Genomic DNA, 13,251 nt, shown 5'->3' with positions numbered 1-13,251 from the left:
ACGACCTCCTTGAAGAACTTGGACGGCACCACGCCCTCCTTGGCGCCCTCTGTTAGCACGACCCCGTTGTCGCTGATCCACCATGCAATCCCCGCCTTCAGTGCAGCCTCGACATCCACATAGACCAAAACCTCGGCGTCTCTTCTCATGCCGCTGACTTCCTTCTTTGTCTCCTCCGGCAGCGCCGTAGCAAAATGCACGTGATTCCGACCCATTCTCTTCAGGCCGCCGGACGCCTCGATGGCGGGCCACACGGCAAGGAACGTCCCGTGGAACACCGTCGCGGGAATGTTGCCAGCCGCGGCCGTGATGGGCGTGAGAAGCGCGGCAGAGTCAAGCTTGATGCTGTGTCCCTGGTTGGCGCGGATGAGGTAGTGCGACGGGTCCGTAGACGTCTCGTCGAGAGCCGGATTGGTGGCCGGGTTGGGCTTGATAGCGAACCGCGTCTTGTCCGAATTCTCAATGACGGATCGTACGTCGGACAACGTAACCTTGAGCGAACGGATAGGCCCATACGCAAGCTGGAGGAGAGTTAAACCAGAGAATGTAAAAGTGAAGCAGCAGGGATGACAGCCAGGATACGGGGCGAAAGACAACGACGACTTACCACTTCGTCAACCTTGGCCCACCCACCCTCATCAAGCGTCATCCCCGCATTCTCCGCCTGATGCCTCAAGAGCCTCGAAAGCGCCTTGGACACGAGCATGTTCCGGTTCCTGCGGCCGGCCGCCGCCCCTGCCACCGCCCCCTCTCCTGCCACCGCGTCCACCCCGGCCCGCGGTCGCCTTGTCCTCGAGAGCCAGGTGCGCCGCATTGCCGCCCAGGTCGTCAGCCATGGTCCTGTGTCGTCGCGCGCTCCCTCTGGTACCCCGTTGCGTGTGGAGCTGGTGGGCCGAGGTCGATCTCTGCGCTGGCGTGTATCGATGTGTAGCGTCTTGTCCGATGTGCAGTGCAAGCCACGTGGAGAGCCGAGCTTGACGATGGGCTGCGGATGAGAAAGGCCGCATCAGCCTCTTGAATGTTCACCTCGAGTGTCTCGCGGATTGAAGAATGAAAGGGAAAAGGGCGAGCGATGAAAACGTGAACAAAGATGAAGCATGAAGTGGTTCTTACCCAAACTCAAGCCTTAGGCTTCTGGAGGTTCTCAAAATTTGTGGGCCTTGGTTGGTGTGCATCAGGTCGCCGGCCGGTTGACTCACAAATCGACCGCGAGGCTGACAACAACCTTCGTCAGAGCAGAAGAATTATCACATTCCAACGGCCAAAAGCCAAGAGTGAACTACACATGTCATACATTATTCAGCTGTCTACCCTATCCATAACGCCAGGACTCCAGCCGATCATCGTGCAACTGCAACAGCGGCTATGCCTGAGGTCAATTCGACCTAAGACAGTGCTGTCAAAACAGCTTCGTGGAGATAAAGGAAAAGAGTGCCAGCTCTGCACATCTGCTTCGTCATACCATCCTCCCCTTCATATCTTTGTGCAGTCACTTCAATCCGGCTGATGTACAATGTGCCGTTTGCTTGCTCAGGATGGCCAAATGCCTTGCCCGAAGGAGGCCGTAAACAAACAAGAAGGGGGCCGGTCATGTGTCGTCGTAGGTCATACAAGCGAGGAGGACGAGCAGCGAAATCGCGGAGGAATCAGAAACCTTCGCCAACTATGAAGAAGAAGCAGAAAAGGGAGAAAAAATAAAGAAAAGAAAGTAGACGGGGTAGTGCCTGTGCGAGAAAGAAGAGAAGAAAAATAATACATGTGAATCATTTATGCAAGGGTGCGGCTCATCATCCGTCATCTGTAAGCACCTGTTTGTGCCGAGGTAGAGGCATTTGCCATGCTCTCGCGGTTGGGCCTCCGTAAAAAGCTGGCTGTGCGGTTGAGTAAGGAGTTTTGGCCGAGGGACAGGTGTCGTTGTCCTCGTTCTTCCGCCAACTTGTCTGCGACGCTGTTGCCATCGCGATCAGGTGTCGAACGCTCGAAGTATCGGCGTCCACCCAATGCTGAGGGCGTGGAGGGGGACGCGAGTCGAGAAGGGTTGAGCGCCGACGATCCAATCCGTCGGCGGGGAAGGGCAGAACTGTTCGACGATGGGTCAAGTGTAAGAGGTTGTGTCTGAAAGTGGTGAGAGGCAGCGCGGTTTTGTGCTACTTCGGTTTGAGCTCGGGACGGAGCCCTGAAGCGAGGCTCATCGTCGTCGTGTTCGTTGGTGCCTCTGCGCTCGCGGAGTAGTGAGGTCTTTCGGCCCTCCTCCGGCTCCTCTGTTCCTGCCCGTCGAGTCCTGAGCAGCATGGATGACCGGCGGCCTTCTTCAGGCTCTTCGGTCGCAGCGCGCCGAGTTCGACCGATAAAGAGGGAAGACTTGCGAGCAACGCCGTGGGAGGCTTCCGTGGGTGTGGACGAGACGGCAGGCGCGAGGGCGAATCGCGGGCTCGGAAGCGCTGTGGAGTTGAGCATTGTGCTTCTTCTCTCCTCCAGCTTGGACATGGCACGTGGGCTAGGCTCGTTGGTTGTTGCCGGCGCGTCATTGTTCGTTACGCTTCCACGACGCTGGATGTCCAGTCTTGGGAAGCTCTTGGTGATGGTGGGAGTAGTTGGGCCCTCTTTTTGTGGTGACCCACTCGTCTTGATCGTGACTGTTTTGTTCTGAGGCTGGGTTGCCTCTTCGCTCAAGGCCAAGACAAGCTCTGTCAAACTGCGACACACACCCTCCGCGCGTCGTCGAAGTTGTCGATCTGTCAGGTTTGTCCCAGCGCCAACGGTGCTCGCGCCGCTTGAAATTGGGCCCGGCTGGCCAGCTGTGCCCATCATGACAACGAGTGCTACAGCCTCAGTCGCAGCCGTCTCGAGTGCCTTGGACACTTCAGCGCTCAAAAGAGGTTTGGTCCGGTTGATGGCCGAGAAGAGCAGCGGCTGAGCCTCCCGCTGGGAAAGACGTGGTGCTGGTGGCGTCACCGAGGACTGTTGCGTTTCCGTTGTTGTGTTTTGGTGAAGTCGAAACGGTCGTGTTGGTGGCAGTGGCGGGGCGCTCGTCCAGCACCTTGTGAATGGCTGCACTAGAGGTTGAGGGCAGCTTTCCCGTCAGCTCCAAGCGATGAATTCGCGATTTCAGATCGTCCAGCTCATCCCAAACTGTGGAAGGGGCCGTTGTCGAGGCCGTCGACTCCGTGCCTTCGATGCCCTGGCTACCTTCGTGATGCGTATCATGACGATGCGGTTCCGCCTGGCGAGACGCCAGGGGGGATGAGTTGAAGGTCCTAGAGTGTCCGTATGCCAGATGAGATTGTCTATAAGCAGCATTGCGGCTGGCAGGGCCCGGGTTGCTATCAGTGACCGATGTGCGCCTCCTGCTGTACGACGAGCTGTCCGCCGGGGAATCCTGGAACGCCAATGATCGGGGCGTCGTCGGAGAGTTGCGGTACCCTGTGTTCAGAAGCCTTGCTTGTCGAGCGTCTTCACCAGGATGACTTGAGGCACCCTTCTCCCGCAACAAACCACGGTACGGCAAGTCGCGAACCGCGGCCTCTGTGGCGTCGCGATCATCGGTAAGTCGCGATCTTGACCGGGATGTCTCCTGTTGGTCAGAAAGCCGCCGGGTGACACGTGGCGGCGACGTGGACTGGTAGGACGAGGGTACAGCGACAGATAGGGGCCGTCGATGCGACGATCGAGTGACTCGAGTCTGGCTGTCTGTTAGTTTATGTTCATTCATTCCAAGCGCTATTTTTATCACAGGAATGTTTGCAAGACAATGTCAATTGTTCACATCAGAAGCGGGATGATAAGCGAGGCACGCAGAAATGGAGGCAGCGAAGGGACAATCGGGAGAATGAAACGTGGGAAGGGAATGTGGTGACAGGCGGGAACCAAGACCAACCAAGTCGATCCGTGCGATGATCACTTGAGCACCCCGCGGCGAACAAATGGATGGATGGGCCTGTTTGAGCACGGCCATTGTGGATGGCGCTAGGCGTCAACCCGAAACAGATAAAGCAGAACCCATGGAAAAAGACCTTCCGACTTACGACAGTTCGCGGGTCCTCTGCCGACGAGGTTTCGTCGGCAGCGCGGCGGCGAGGTTCTTCCCTGGCGATTTTCATGAAGACATCGCCGGTTGTGTCGTCACCATCCACGAGATGATCTCGTCGTGCAGAATCGGGTGGTGTCGTGTCATGGATCATTTCGTCGTCGGGTCTGCCCTCGAGGGCTCGCAACGTCCGGTCGCGCTGATTCGAATCAGTGTACGAGTAATCGTCGCCGGAGGAGTCCCCGGCATGCGTTGAGGGCGAGTTCATGTCCAGGCCAAAACTGCGACGGGAACCGGAGGAGCGGAATGATCGGATAGGTGCGACACGAACGGATGCAGACGTGTTGCTGGGCGCTCGGAAGGAAAGAGGAGGTCGCGAACGGACGGTCTGCCTCTTTTCCTCCGTTGATGTTGTGCTCTGCAGCGTCTTAGGCAGGAGCAACTCGCGCTGGCCTTGAGCCCACTCCTTTGTGGTGTGTTCGGGTCCGGAGCCAGACAGCTGCGTCGAGTGCGCCGTGTCGATGGATTGGAGGCGGTGATGCGTGTTCAGAGAGGGCGAATGGTCTGCAGTGCTGTCGAGACCATTTGATGTGTTGGACGCGGGAGCTCGGCGGTGTTGTGTCTTTGCGCCTGCCGAAGGTGTCTCTGCGGCGCCTGCGACGTCAGGTGATGCGTGCTCCCGTGACCTGGTAGCGGCAGCGGCAGGCGAATGAGGCAAGGAGGAGGGGCGTGTCGACGAAGAGGTCGCGGGCGTTGTCGCAAAAGTCGGTTGCGGGGACGTCTGTAGGGTCGATGCGCGAGAGCGCGGTCGTGTACGCGGAGGAGACAGTTCGTGATCTTCGGGGATTGAATCACGTTTTGAAAATCGCGTTCGTGGTGGGTACGAGGTAGAAGTCTGGCGGGTGTCTTGGGCAGGCTGTTGTTGATTTTGGTGTTGGTGTTGCTGCGAGGACGGCGCATGGTGTGTTGTCATGCGGGGGATCGAGTTGCTTGTGCCAATCCGAGTCGTGTTTTCGATTTCGCGTGGACTCTGGCTATGGTCCTGGACGCCGGCCGGGGCGCCGCCGCCGCTGTCAGGGCTGTCCCTACCACTGTGGCGGCTCGACCGCGTGCTTTTGCTCGTGGTCCGGGGGGGATGGTTACGCAGGCCTGCACTGGCGACCCCGCTAACGTGCATCGGATTAGGGGGCTGAGATGCGCTATGACTGCTGCTGCTGCTGCTGTTGCTGCTTCTGCTGCTCCTCCTGCTGCCGGTACTGGCCCCCCTACTCATGTTGTCCGACAGGTAAATGCCTGATGGAGGCGCGTCGAGGTCAATCACTCCCGAATTGGGCGAAACGGGCGCCGACGACAGTTGGCTCTGCTCTGAAGGTTGCGGCAGGGCCGGCAGCGGCAACGACTGTTGCTTGTTGAGGTCTCGATCAGCAAACCGAAACGCCGGCAGCTTTGACGAGTTGTGGCTCTGACGATGCGCATGCAGGTGCGACCGTGACGACGATGGTGGGTTAGACGGGTGAAGTGAAGCTGGCGGCGAGGTCGAGGGGGAGGTCGATGGCGATGTCGTAGAGGATACCGTCCCAGCCAGCCCGGGTATTGTTGCTCCAGGAGTCATGGCATAGCCCTCTTCGCCCATGGCTGCTGGCATCTTCCCTCTTCACGCCCTTCGCCCTCGTCGGCCAACGCTGGCGGAGCTAGGATACTTGGAAAACCAATTGCTCTTCAGTGGTCAGCACAAGTCCTCCGCGGTCGACAGATTTTTTGGGTTCTTTGGTTCTCGTCTTGTGGCAATGACGGCGGCGAAGGCGGATTGGCGGATGTCGGAAATTGGCGAATCCCTCAGGCTGTATTGATGGGTGTCCTGCTTTTCCTCTCGTCGTCCTTGGGGGAGGAGGGGGAGCCACCCAGTTTTTCGGGCGTCTTTTTTTTGTTCACCGGATCGAGTACGGGGTTGAGACATGCGTCGTCAGTCAGAAACTTCTGCTCAGTCCGCGTCCTCGAGAGTGCGGCTTCTTCGAAGCGCAAGGCAGGCAAGTTGTGTAAGTGACAGAAGAGATGGGAACGAAGAGTCGTGCTGCGGAGCGTCTGAGATGGATGGACCAGTCCTGGGCCGTGATCGCACGAGGAGGAGAGAAAGCAAGGGGTGTTCAGGTTAGAGGGCGGGAAGGAGGAAGTTGCATTACAAAGGACGGGAGTCGTCGGTTCGGGTTGGCGTGCGACGGTCCTGGAGCGAGCGATTCCCAAGCCGGACAGCGTGATTCGGCTGCACAGGCGACGGACCTGGAGCCGGAAGTCGAACGTCGACAGGACAAGACAGTCTATCCGGGCACCTCGTGGTGATGTAGTACAAACAACGAGGTCAGGTTGGTCAACCCGGGGAGCAGAAGCAAGAAGACTCGCAAGCCGAGTGGATAGCTCAGCGCTGATGCCAGGCTCCTCTAGCTACCTTGGGTTATCTTGGGTGGGCGGGTGAACAGACACGGCAAGGTTGATGTCGGGGTACGAGCGCCTGACGTTGACGTGAACCTTCTTCACTCGTCAACTTGAGCGGCAGCGACGGCTGGGCAGTTCAGGAGGGTCGAGAACCCAGTCGGTTCCGCAACCGGGGGCCTGAGTTCAACTGTCTATCGGTGTTTCCCTTTTGTGCATCGACACGTTTTTGTCGCCATCAAGCAACTGAACAACCTACCTAACCAAACAATATCCACGAGGGCCGTTCGGCCTCTGGGTTCCCGTCGTTGCATCGATCGCACTGCGCTCGCTGCCAGGCTCTTGCCATGATGACCCCGGCCGCCAGTCCCTGGCCAATCTGCCCACGGACTGCCTTCTGGCGCTGGCGCTGGAGTAGGCTTGGTAGGGTCCCCCCCCCCTCTCTGTCAGTGCCAACAGTGGCCTGTCGTCTGGTCTCGTCTCTCAGTCCGGCCGCTGGTTCGACAGGGGCGGCTTGCTAGTGTAGTGGGGAAAGGAACCCAAGTGCGCCAATGGCGGGGTGTCTATGCAGCGGCAGGCACATTCACACGCAGCACAACCCAGACAGCCTTCCAGCGTGCCGATGAGCGCGTTGCCTACTGCGGCTCGAATCACGCTGTCTCAAGGCGAAGCAGCCGGCTCGACGCTGTTGGCCTGTCCCAGATATTCCGTTCAGCTTCTGTCGCGCGCTGGAGTTCCAGTCCAGCTTTCGCTAGCGCTGGCCGTCTCATTCTTGGTACCGGCACAGCGCCCACCATACACATCAACAGCCCAATGTCTGATGACGACCGATATCCGCTTATTCCAATCCACCTATGCAAAGCATAACGACTTACATACCGGCTCTGCCCGTCAGCACGCAGCGTATAAAAAAATCCCCTTGCCGAATTGGCCCTCTTGAGCCCTGCGATATGACAGGGCCCCTCGTCCGCTGCTGACGGATTTGGACTTGATCCAAGCTCCTCCAGTGGAGATCGTACAGGGAATCATTGACCTTAATCTGAGCGAAAGAGTAACATCGCGCCAGGGGAGGATGGTCCGACCACACCACATGCACGAGAATCGATGCCGAAAGCTGAAGAGTCGCCCGTAAGCGACTCCAACTCTCAGACTGATAGGGCAACCCGCCCGAAGCCAAGGGCAGCCGTCATGTCAATCAGCGTGATAGAAACAAAGTCGAAACATTAACAGGCGGAGACACATCGAATTCAGGAGGCTGGGGAAGCATCTCGCGAGGGGGGGCCGTCCTGTGTGCCGACAATTTCACCTCTCATACCGGGATCCCCAGCGTCGTTTCCTCCAATCCATGAGAGGAAGCACCTCGTTTGTGGCCATTTTTCTTCATCTGCAAGCATCATGCTCAAAAGCTCATGTAGTTGGGGCCCCGCCACCCATGCCGTCAGAGCCTCCTTCGTATGCAGTCGAAAAGGGGCATGCATGCATGTATGCAGGCCGTCATCAGCCAGAACGCTCCCCCAGTGCCCAGTGGGAACTTTTCATGAAACAGTCAACATGTATGGGTATCTGTGCGGGCTCCCCATCCATTTGCACCTGGATCGACAAGAGATGAGCTTGCAAATCCTCGCGGTGATACGCCTCTTGCGCGCCAAGGCGACGTTGGTCGTTGAAGCCTTGTGGTGTTCACTTGTATTGTCAAGACGTTTGTTTCTTGCTAACAGCAGGATTAGACTCCGTCGCCAGTCCAGCGGAGTAGAAAAAGCTGGTGAGGGGCCAAGGACATGTTGACTCCTGAATGTTTGCCCGTTGGTGGTCCTAGCCGTGCAGATCTCTTGCAACGAGTCGTGCTATCTGGGGCCATCGCAAATGGAGTCTGTACTCACGAGCTCTACATGGAGGGGAGCAGCCTGTCGTCGAAGACGTGTCTGCTCCTACGCCTGCTTTTCTTTTCTTTTCTTTTTCTTGCCTTTGGCACTGGACCCTGTGGCGACGAATCTGCATTGAAGCCGATGCGGCCGGCGGCAAAAGCCAAAGCCCTCATCCTCCACAGATCGTGGGGCCCAAAGTGGCCTGTCAGCTCATTCGTGAAAAGAGTCATGCCCTCTGCTGCTTCTCTTGTAGACGTAGGCACAGGCCAGGCACTAATGCACCAAGCAATTATATGCGAACTGCAGCCAGGTGGATCTGTCTCTTCTGTAAATTAGCTGCGTTCACCTCGGTGTTGTTTTCGGTGAGCTCAGCGGTGGGTTCTCGGTGATCAACCCCCCCCTCCACCCCCAAGTTCACCTGACGTAATCGTGCCTTCGCTCGGGAATAGACGACGACAGATGTTGCTGGTGTGCGCATGTCACTCATCAGTGACATTTGTGACGCGGCTCGGCGCTACGAAGGCCCAAAGGTTTCAACTCTTCTTGTATACTGATTCGCGGTCCAATGTTCACGAGCGATGAATGAAACAGGTTGGCACCGTGTCAGACGACGTCTGGCGCCGTAACTTGATCTGGATTCGCGCTGAACCTCGCCGTTTGCATTCGTCACGCACCACGTCAACGCTCTCTACTCGAGACGCTGCCAGGCGGGGATGTTACTGGCAATGATTTTTATATTTGGACACAGCCTTAACTGTTTTGATAAGTTGTACGTACAACGGTGATGCTTAGACACGGCTGCATGCGAAATAATAACGGCCTGCCTTGATGGAGCAGGCAGGGCACAGCCGCGGGTCGAGAGCCGGAGCCACACCCTCATTCGAGTTTATCAGAAGGTGGTGAAACTGTGACGCGGCCTTTAGCGTCAGTCTTTTTAGGCTTGCTCGATTGAAGAAGCTCGTGGGTGTAACCCGAGAAACATCCAGAAATGCCGTCGGTACAGTCGACAAGTCTAATGCCTGAGGTGCTGCACGGAATATTCGAGGCACGAGAGAAAACTCGTGTGGGATATCCCTCTTGTGATCAAGGCAAACTACCAATGTGCGGCCTGTAAGGGCTGGTATATTTATTGGCACGTGTCCCAGACGACAATGTTTCCTTATTATCTCACATGGACGTATGCATTTTGATGACGACTTTCCGTATTAGAAAACCCTAACCTTCTGAACTCAGGGGAGAGTTGCCGTTGGAAACGCATGTGCACTAGCAAACAGTTTGGCTGCTCCCGAGAGGCAGCAAGTGTGGACAGCCCCGGACAGATCAACGTCGGCGCCGGAGGTGATAAGTTGAAGCATGAACATGAGCTGGAGTATGTGTTTTCGGCAGTCAATGAACGTGCGGGCTGGCATTCAGAAGGAGGATATTCTGACTGTCCGAGACCAGAAAATTCTCATCTTCTCAATATGTGTCGGCAGTCAAAAAAAAAAACAGATCAATGCCAGAACCTGACTACTGCCAATAATCGGATGATAGAAGTTTTCGGACAACATTGCCAAGAAAATATGCTCAAACAGCATCGCCTCACCTGATGTTGCTGTGAAAGTGATCGCCCTTGCTATGAGCATCGCACTGCGACGTACAATGTATCGAAACCCTACGTATCTGGTCGACATGGGACGGCCGGCTTCCGACCACTCAATGCCAAGCACCTGTTGCCGGCAGCCTGCCACGCCATATCAAACAATGGGCTTTAGCTCAATCCATGAATCGACCAAGAGGGCACTATCTTGACATGACGAGAGCTATAGTGGGACCCTGTTGCTTTGATGGGCAACTTACGGTGAGACTGTTTCGGAGGATCGCCAAGGACATGTATCTGAGGAGTAATTCTGAAGACCCATAACTAGGCACGTAGTCTGCTGTTGAACATCAGGTGGATGCAGCCAGGCTGCGGCCAGGGATGATGGATCCTCGGAGGACGTTACCGAAGCGATTGTATTCTGATCCTCACCCTCGCACCCCAAAGGGGGCTGGATCCCGCTTTCATCCCTTCATGTGCCTGCCGCCCCTCAGGTAGCCTGTCCGGCGAGCCACCACCATCGTCATCGCGAGATGCGGAGCTATGGAGGGGCGGTTGCGAGTAGATGCACATCATATTTCGCAGAGGTTGGGAGCGTCCGCGCCCTAGCATGTGTCGCCTGTCGACCAATATTGCCTCGCCATCTTCCTGGGGACGTCACATGCTTTGGATACAGGGGTTTGTTACGGGATACTGCGCATTGCCCAACAACACACACGGGGCATGGGATTTGCCAGTCAGCTGATGAGCGGCCCGCAAGGTAGACACGTTTGAGGCTCTGCCACGGCCAGAGAGGTCTCGTGGCACGGCAGGTTAGGGCTTCCTTGAGAAAAGAGGCGAGGCTGCTTCCGAGAGAAGTCTAGTTTGCATGATGGCACTCGGTCGCCCTGGCCAGAGTTGAGACGGCAGGCACCCTGGCAACCACCTCATCGACAGGGCAACGATCCTCGCAGGGGAAAGCGATTGTCTGCTGCCGACCAGCCCATCTGGCCCCGAGCGTTGTTTCTTGATGCTCGACACACAGGGATTCGCAGGGAGGAAGACGAGAGGTAGAGCAGCAAGATCTGATGGAGATTGAGAGTCCGTGAAGACAGACACACCCCCGGTAGGCCCCGTTGCGGCTGAAACGACGCGGCACAAGATGCGCGTTTCCACGTCCGTCGCTCAAAGCAGCCACAAGCCAGTATGTCTAGCCTTGCAAAGCTTGACGAAAGAAACCCATTTTGGTCTTAATGGCGCCCTGACAACACGGCACTTCTCTTTCGGAAAAAATAATTCAACTGGCCCACGAAAGGGAAACAGCCATGTCCGGCCGGAGAGGCTGTACTTTTGCGTTACTTATGTGAAGTGTTATGTGAAAAGCAGCTGGGCCACGACATGGGCTGTCGGATGCCAAGGCCATTATGGCGGCCATGACGACAGATGCACGAGACCTCAAGACATTCGCCGATGGGACACGGTGCACGGCGAATCTGTTACCGAAAGCGAAATGATGTCGTTCTTTTTCTCCGCTCTCCTCATCTTCTCTTTCGATCTTGTCTCCGACCGACTTTATTTTTCTGTGCTTCGTGAGGCTTTCCAGATTGCGGGTTCAGGGGTCTACCCCGTTGTTTCAGATATGGCCAAGACAGTGAAGAACATGGCCCTCGAAATTGTGGGAGTAGCGAGCGCCTCCTCTAATCTCCGCCAGCCAGCTTTCAGGATTTTAGCCGCCAGGCCGCGGCAGCAATGGCGGCGACCTGACTGGAGCCGAAGGGGGGGGGGCCTGCATTGGCGGTTTGACGATGCGGCACCGCTCATCGTCTCTAGTTCTTTTTGTCTTTGCGATCGCAACCGCGAGGGATCGCACAGTGGCTTGGATCTGCGATGGTGCCGGTAGTCATGAAATTGTGATGAACCTCACTGCTCAATGTATGTGGGGGAGGGGATATGAAAGGCTGACCCTGGTGTTTGAGGATGTTTTGCCACTTTTCATGAGCCATCGCAATATGGCCGCTGTTGCGAAGCGTCGAAATTGCTTCGCACTCTGAGACTTGCGCACTGGAGGTCAGCAGCGCAACGCAAGTTTTGACCCCTTTGGAAAATTCATCCGAGGGCCTTCTGGGTTGGCCAGCGAGGCTCGAGTCAGGCCGGGCCTTGTGTCCGACTCGGGGTGACACCAGCAGCCTCGTGGAGCGGGAGTACGATGTAAGACACAGGACCAAAGCAGGGCATATAAACCTAGATGGGGGTTTAGCGAATACGTGGGAGGATGCTGTGAATAGGATGGGGACTATTGGGTACGTGAAGCGTGGGCGAGCTGCGTGGCCAGAGCCTTGGCCGGCCATTATTAGGCCAAGCAAAGCTTCGAGGGAGGCGTTCAATGGAGGCATTCAATCACCAACTGGTTGGGTTTGAGCACAGGACAGCAGCTGGCTCGAAGCAACAGCAGCAGAACCATGCTTGCCCTTGCCCATGAAATACATCGCACTTGCTAATAACAGCCGCCGTCCGTGCAAGGCAACCTGAGCGTTTGGGGCCCACCATATCAAAGCCGTATTAATGGTACGGGCACGCGATGCCGTGCAGGAGGGATCCTTGGGCGAGCCGTCAGTTGAGTTCCGGTGAGCAGGGCCGGCGTGCGCCGCAAGGAAGGAGAGCAATTTCCAGCATTCGCTTTGGTCGTGCTGCCACTGCTGCTGCTACTAGATGGATCGTTCTCGACGACGGACGCCCCGAATGGATCTCGTAGGCTAGTACGGACACGAGAAGGCGGAGAAGGGTTTTCAACGAGACGGCGTTACGAGCTGTTTGCCCGTTTTTGGGGGGAGGTATGCTTGCCCCATTCATTCATACTGTGTCTGTGGTGCTCACCACACACATGCGCTAAGTACCATGATTCGTAACAAAAGGCCAAGTGTTCTAGGTGTGCGCGACCAAGGCCCAAGGTTCCATTGCGGATTGAGTGCGCCAGCTAATCCCAAGAACGAGCGAGGGGAGCTCGTCGTCGAGGATGAAAGGATGATGGGCCACCGAGTGTATCCACTCGGTATCCTTGACTGGCCAAATTTATACGAAGGCTGCTCATTGGCTTAACTTTGCCGCCAGCTGCGCTCCTGCTTGACGACCGGGAGAGCTAAAAATAGGGTGGCTCACATGTTTCGCAGTTGCTGGCCAGTCACAGACCGCAGACGGGCGGCATCCACCTCGACAGGATCCGCTTTAACGACCGGAGCTGGCCACTCAGCGCCTCTGATCATCGAAGTGCTGGAGTTCCCACTGCCCAGGTGGCCATCTTCGGCGCTAAGCTCCCTTGGGGCGTACGGTAGGCCTAGCAACATGCGGATGGGAGCCCCTGCGCCCCCTGTCCCGTG

General features: G+C 56.8%; 2 protein-coding genes across 2 annotated transcripts in view; both read right to left on the bottom strand.

The window, feature by feature from the left end:
* VDBG_08840 (tRNA 2'-phosphotransferase) overlaps window positions 1–706 on the bottom strand; it is a gene marked incomplete at both ends in the record, with an annotated part of 940 nt that extends 234 nt beyond the window's left edge. Inside the window, 2 exons of the mRNA XM_003000998.1 lie at window positions 3–521; window positions 608–706. Coding sequence (XP_003001044.1) covers window positions 3–521; window positions 608–706 — 618 coding nt within the window. The remainder of the gene's footprint in view (window positions 1–2; window positions 522–607) is intronic.
* Window positions 707–1,794: 1,088 nt separating this feature from the next.
* VDBG_08839 (conserved hypothetical protein) lies at window positions 1,795–5,660 on the bottom strand (the record flags this gene model as incomplete). The annotated part of the gene is made up of 3 exons (XM_003000997.1): window positions 1,795–3,056; window positions 3,190–3,682; window positions 4,026–5,660. The coding sequence occupies 3 exons, from the start codon at window positions 5,658–5,660 to the stop codon at window positions 1,795–1,797; spliced, it is 3,390 nt and encodes a 1,129-aa protein (XP_003001043.1).
* Window positions 5,661–13,251: the final 7,591 nt, after the last annotated feature.

The sequence above is a fragment of the Verticillium alfalfae genome, genomic scaffold (genome assembly GCF_000150825.1).
Source record: "Verticillium alfalfae VaMs.102 supercont1.13 genomic scaffold, whole genome shotgun sequence".
NCBI classification, from domain to species: Eukaryota; Fungi; Ascomycota; class Sordariomycetes; order Glomerellales; family Plectosphaerellaceae; genus Verticillium; species Verticillium alfalfae.
The sequence above is the reverse complement of the archived record's forward strand: the minus strand, read 5'-3'. Positions and strand labels throughout refer to the sequence as shown.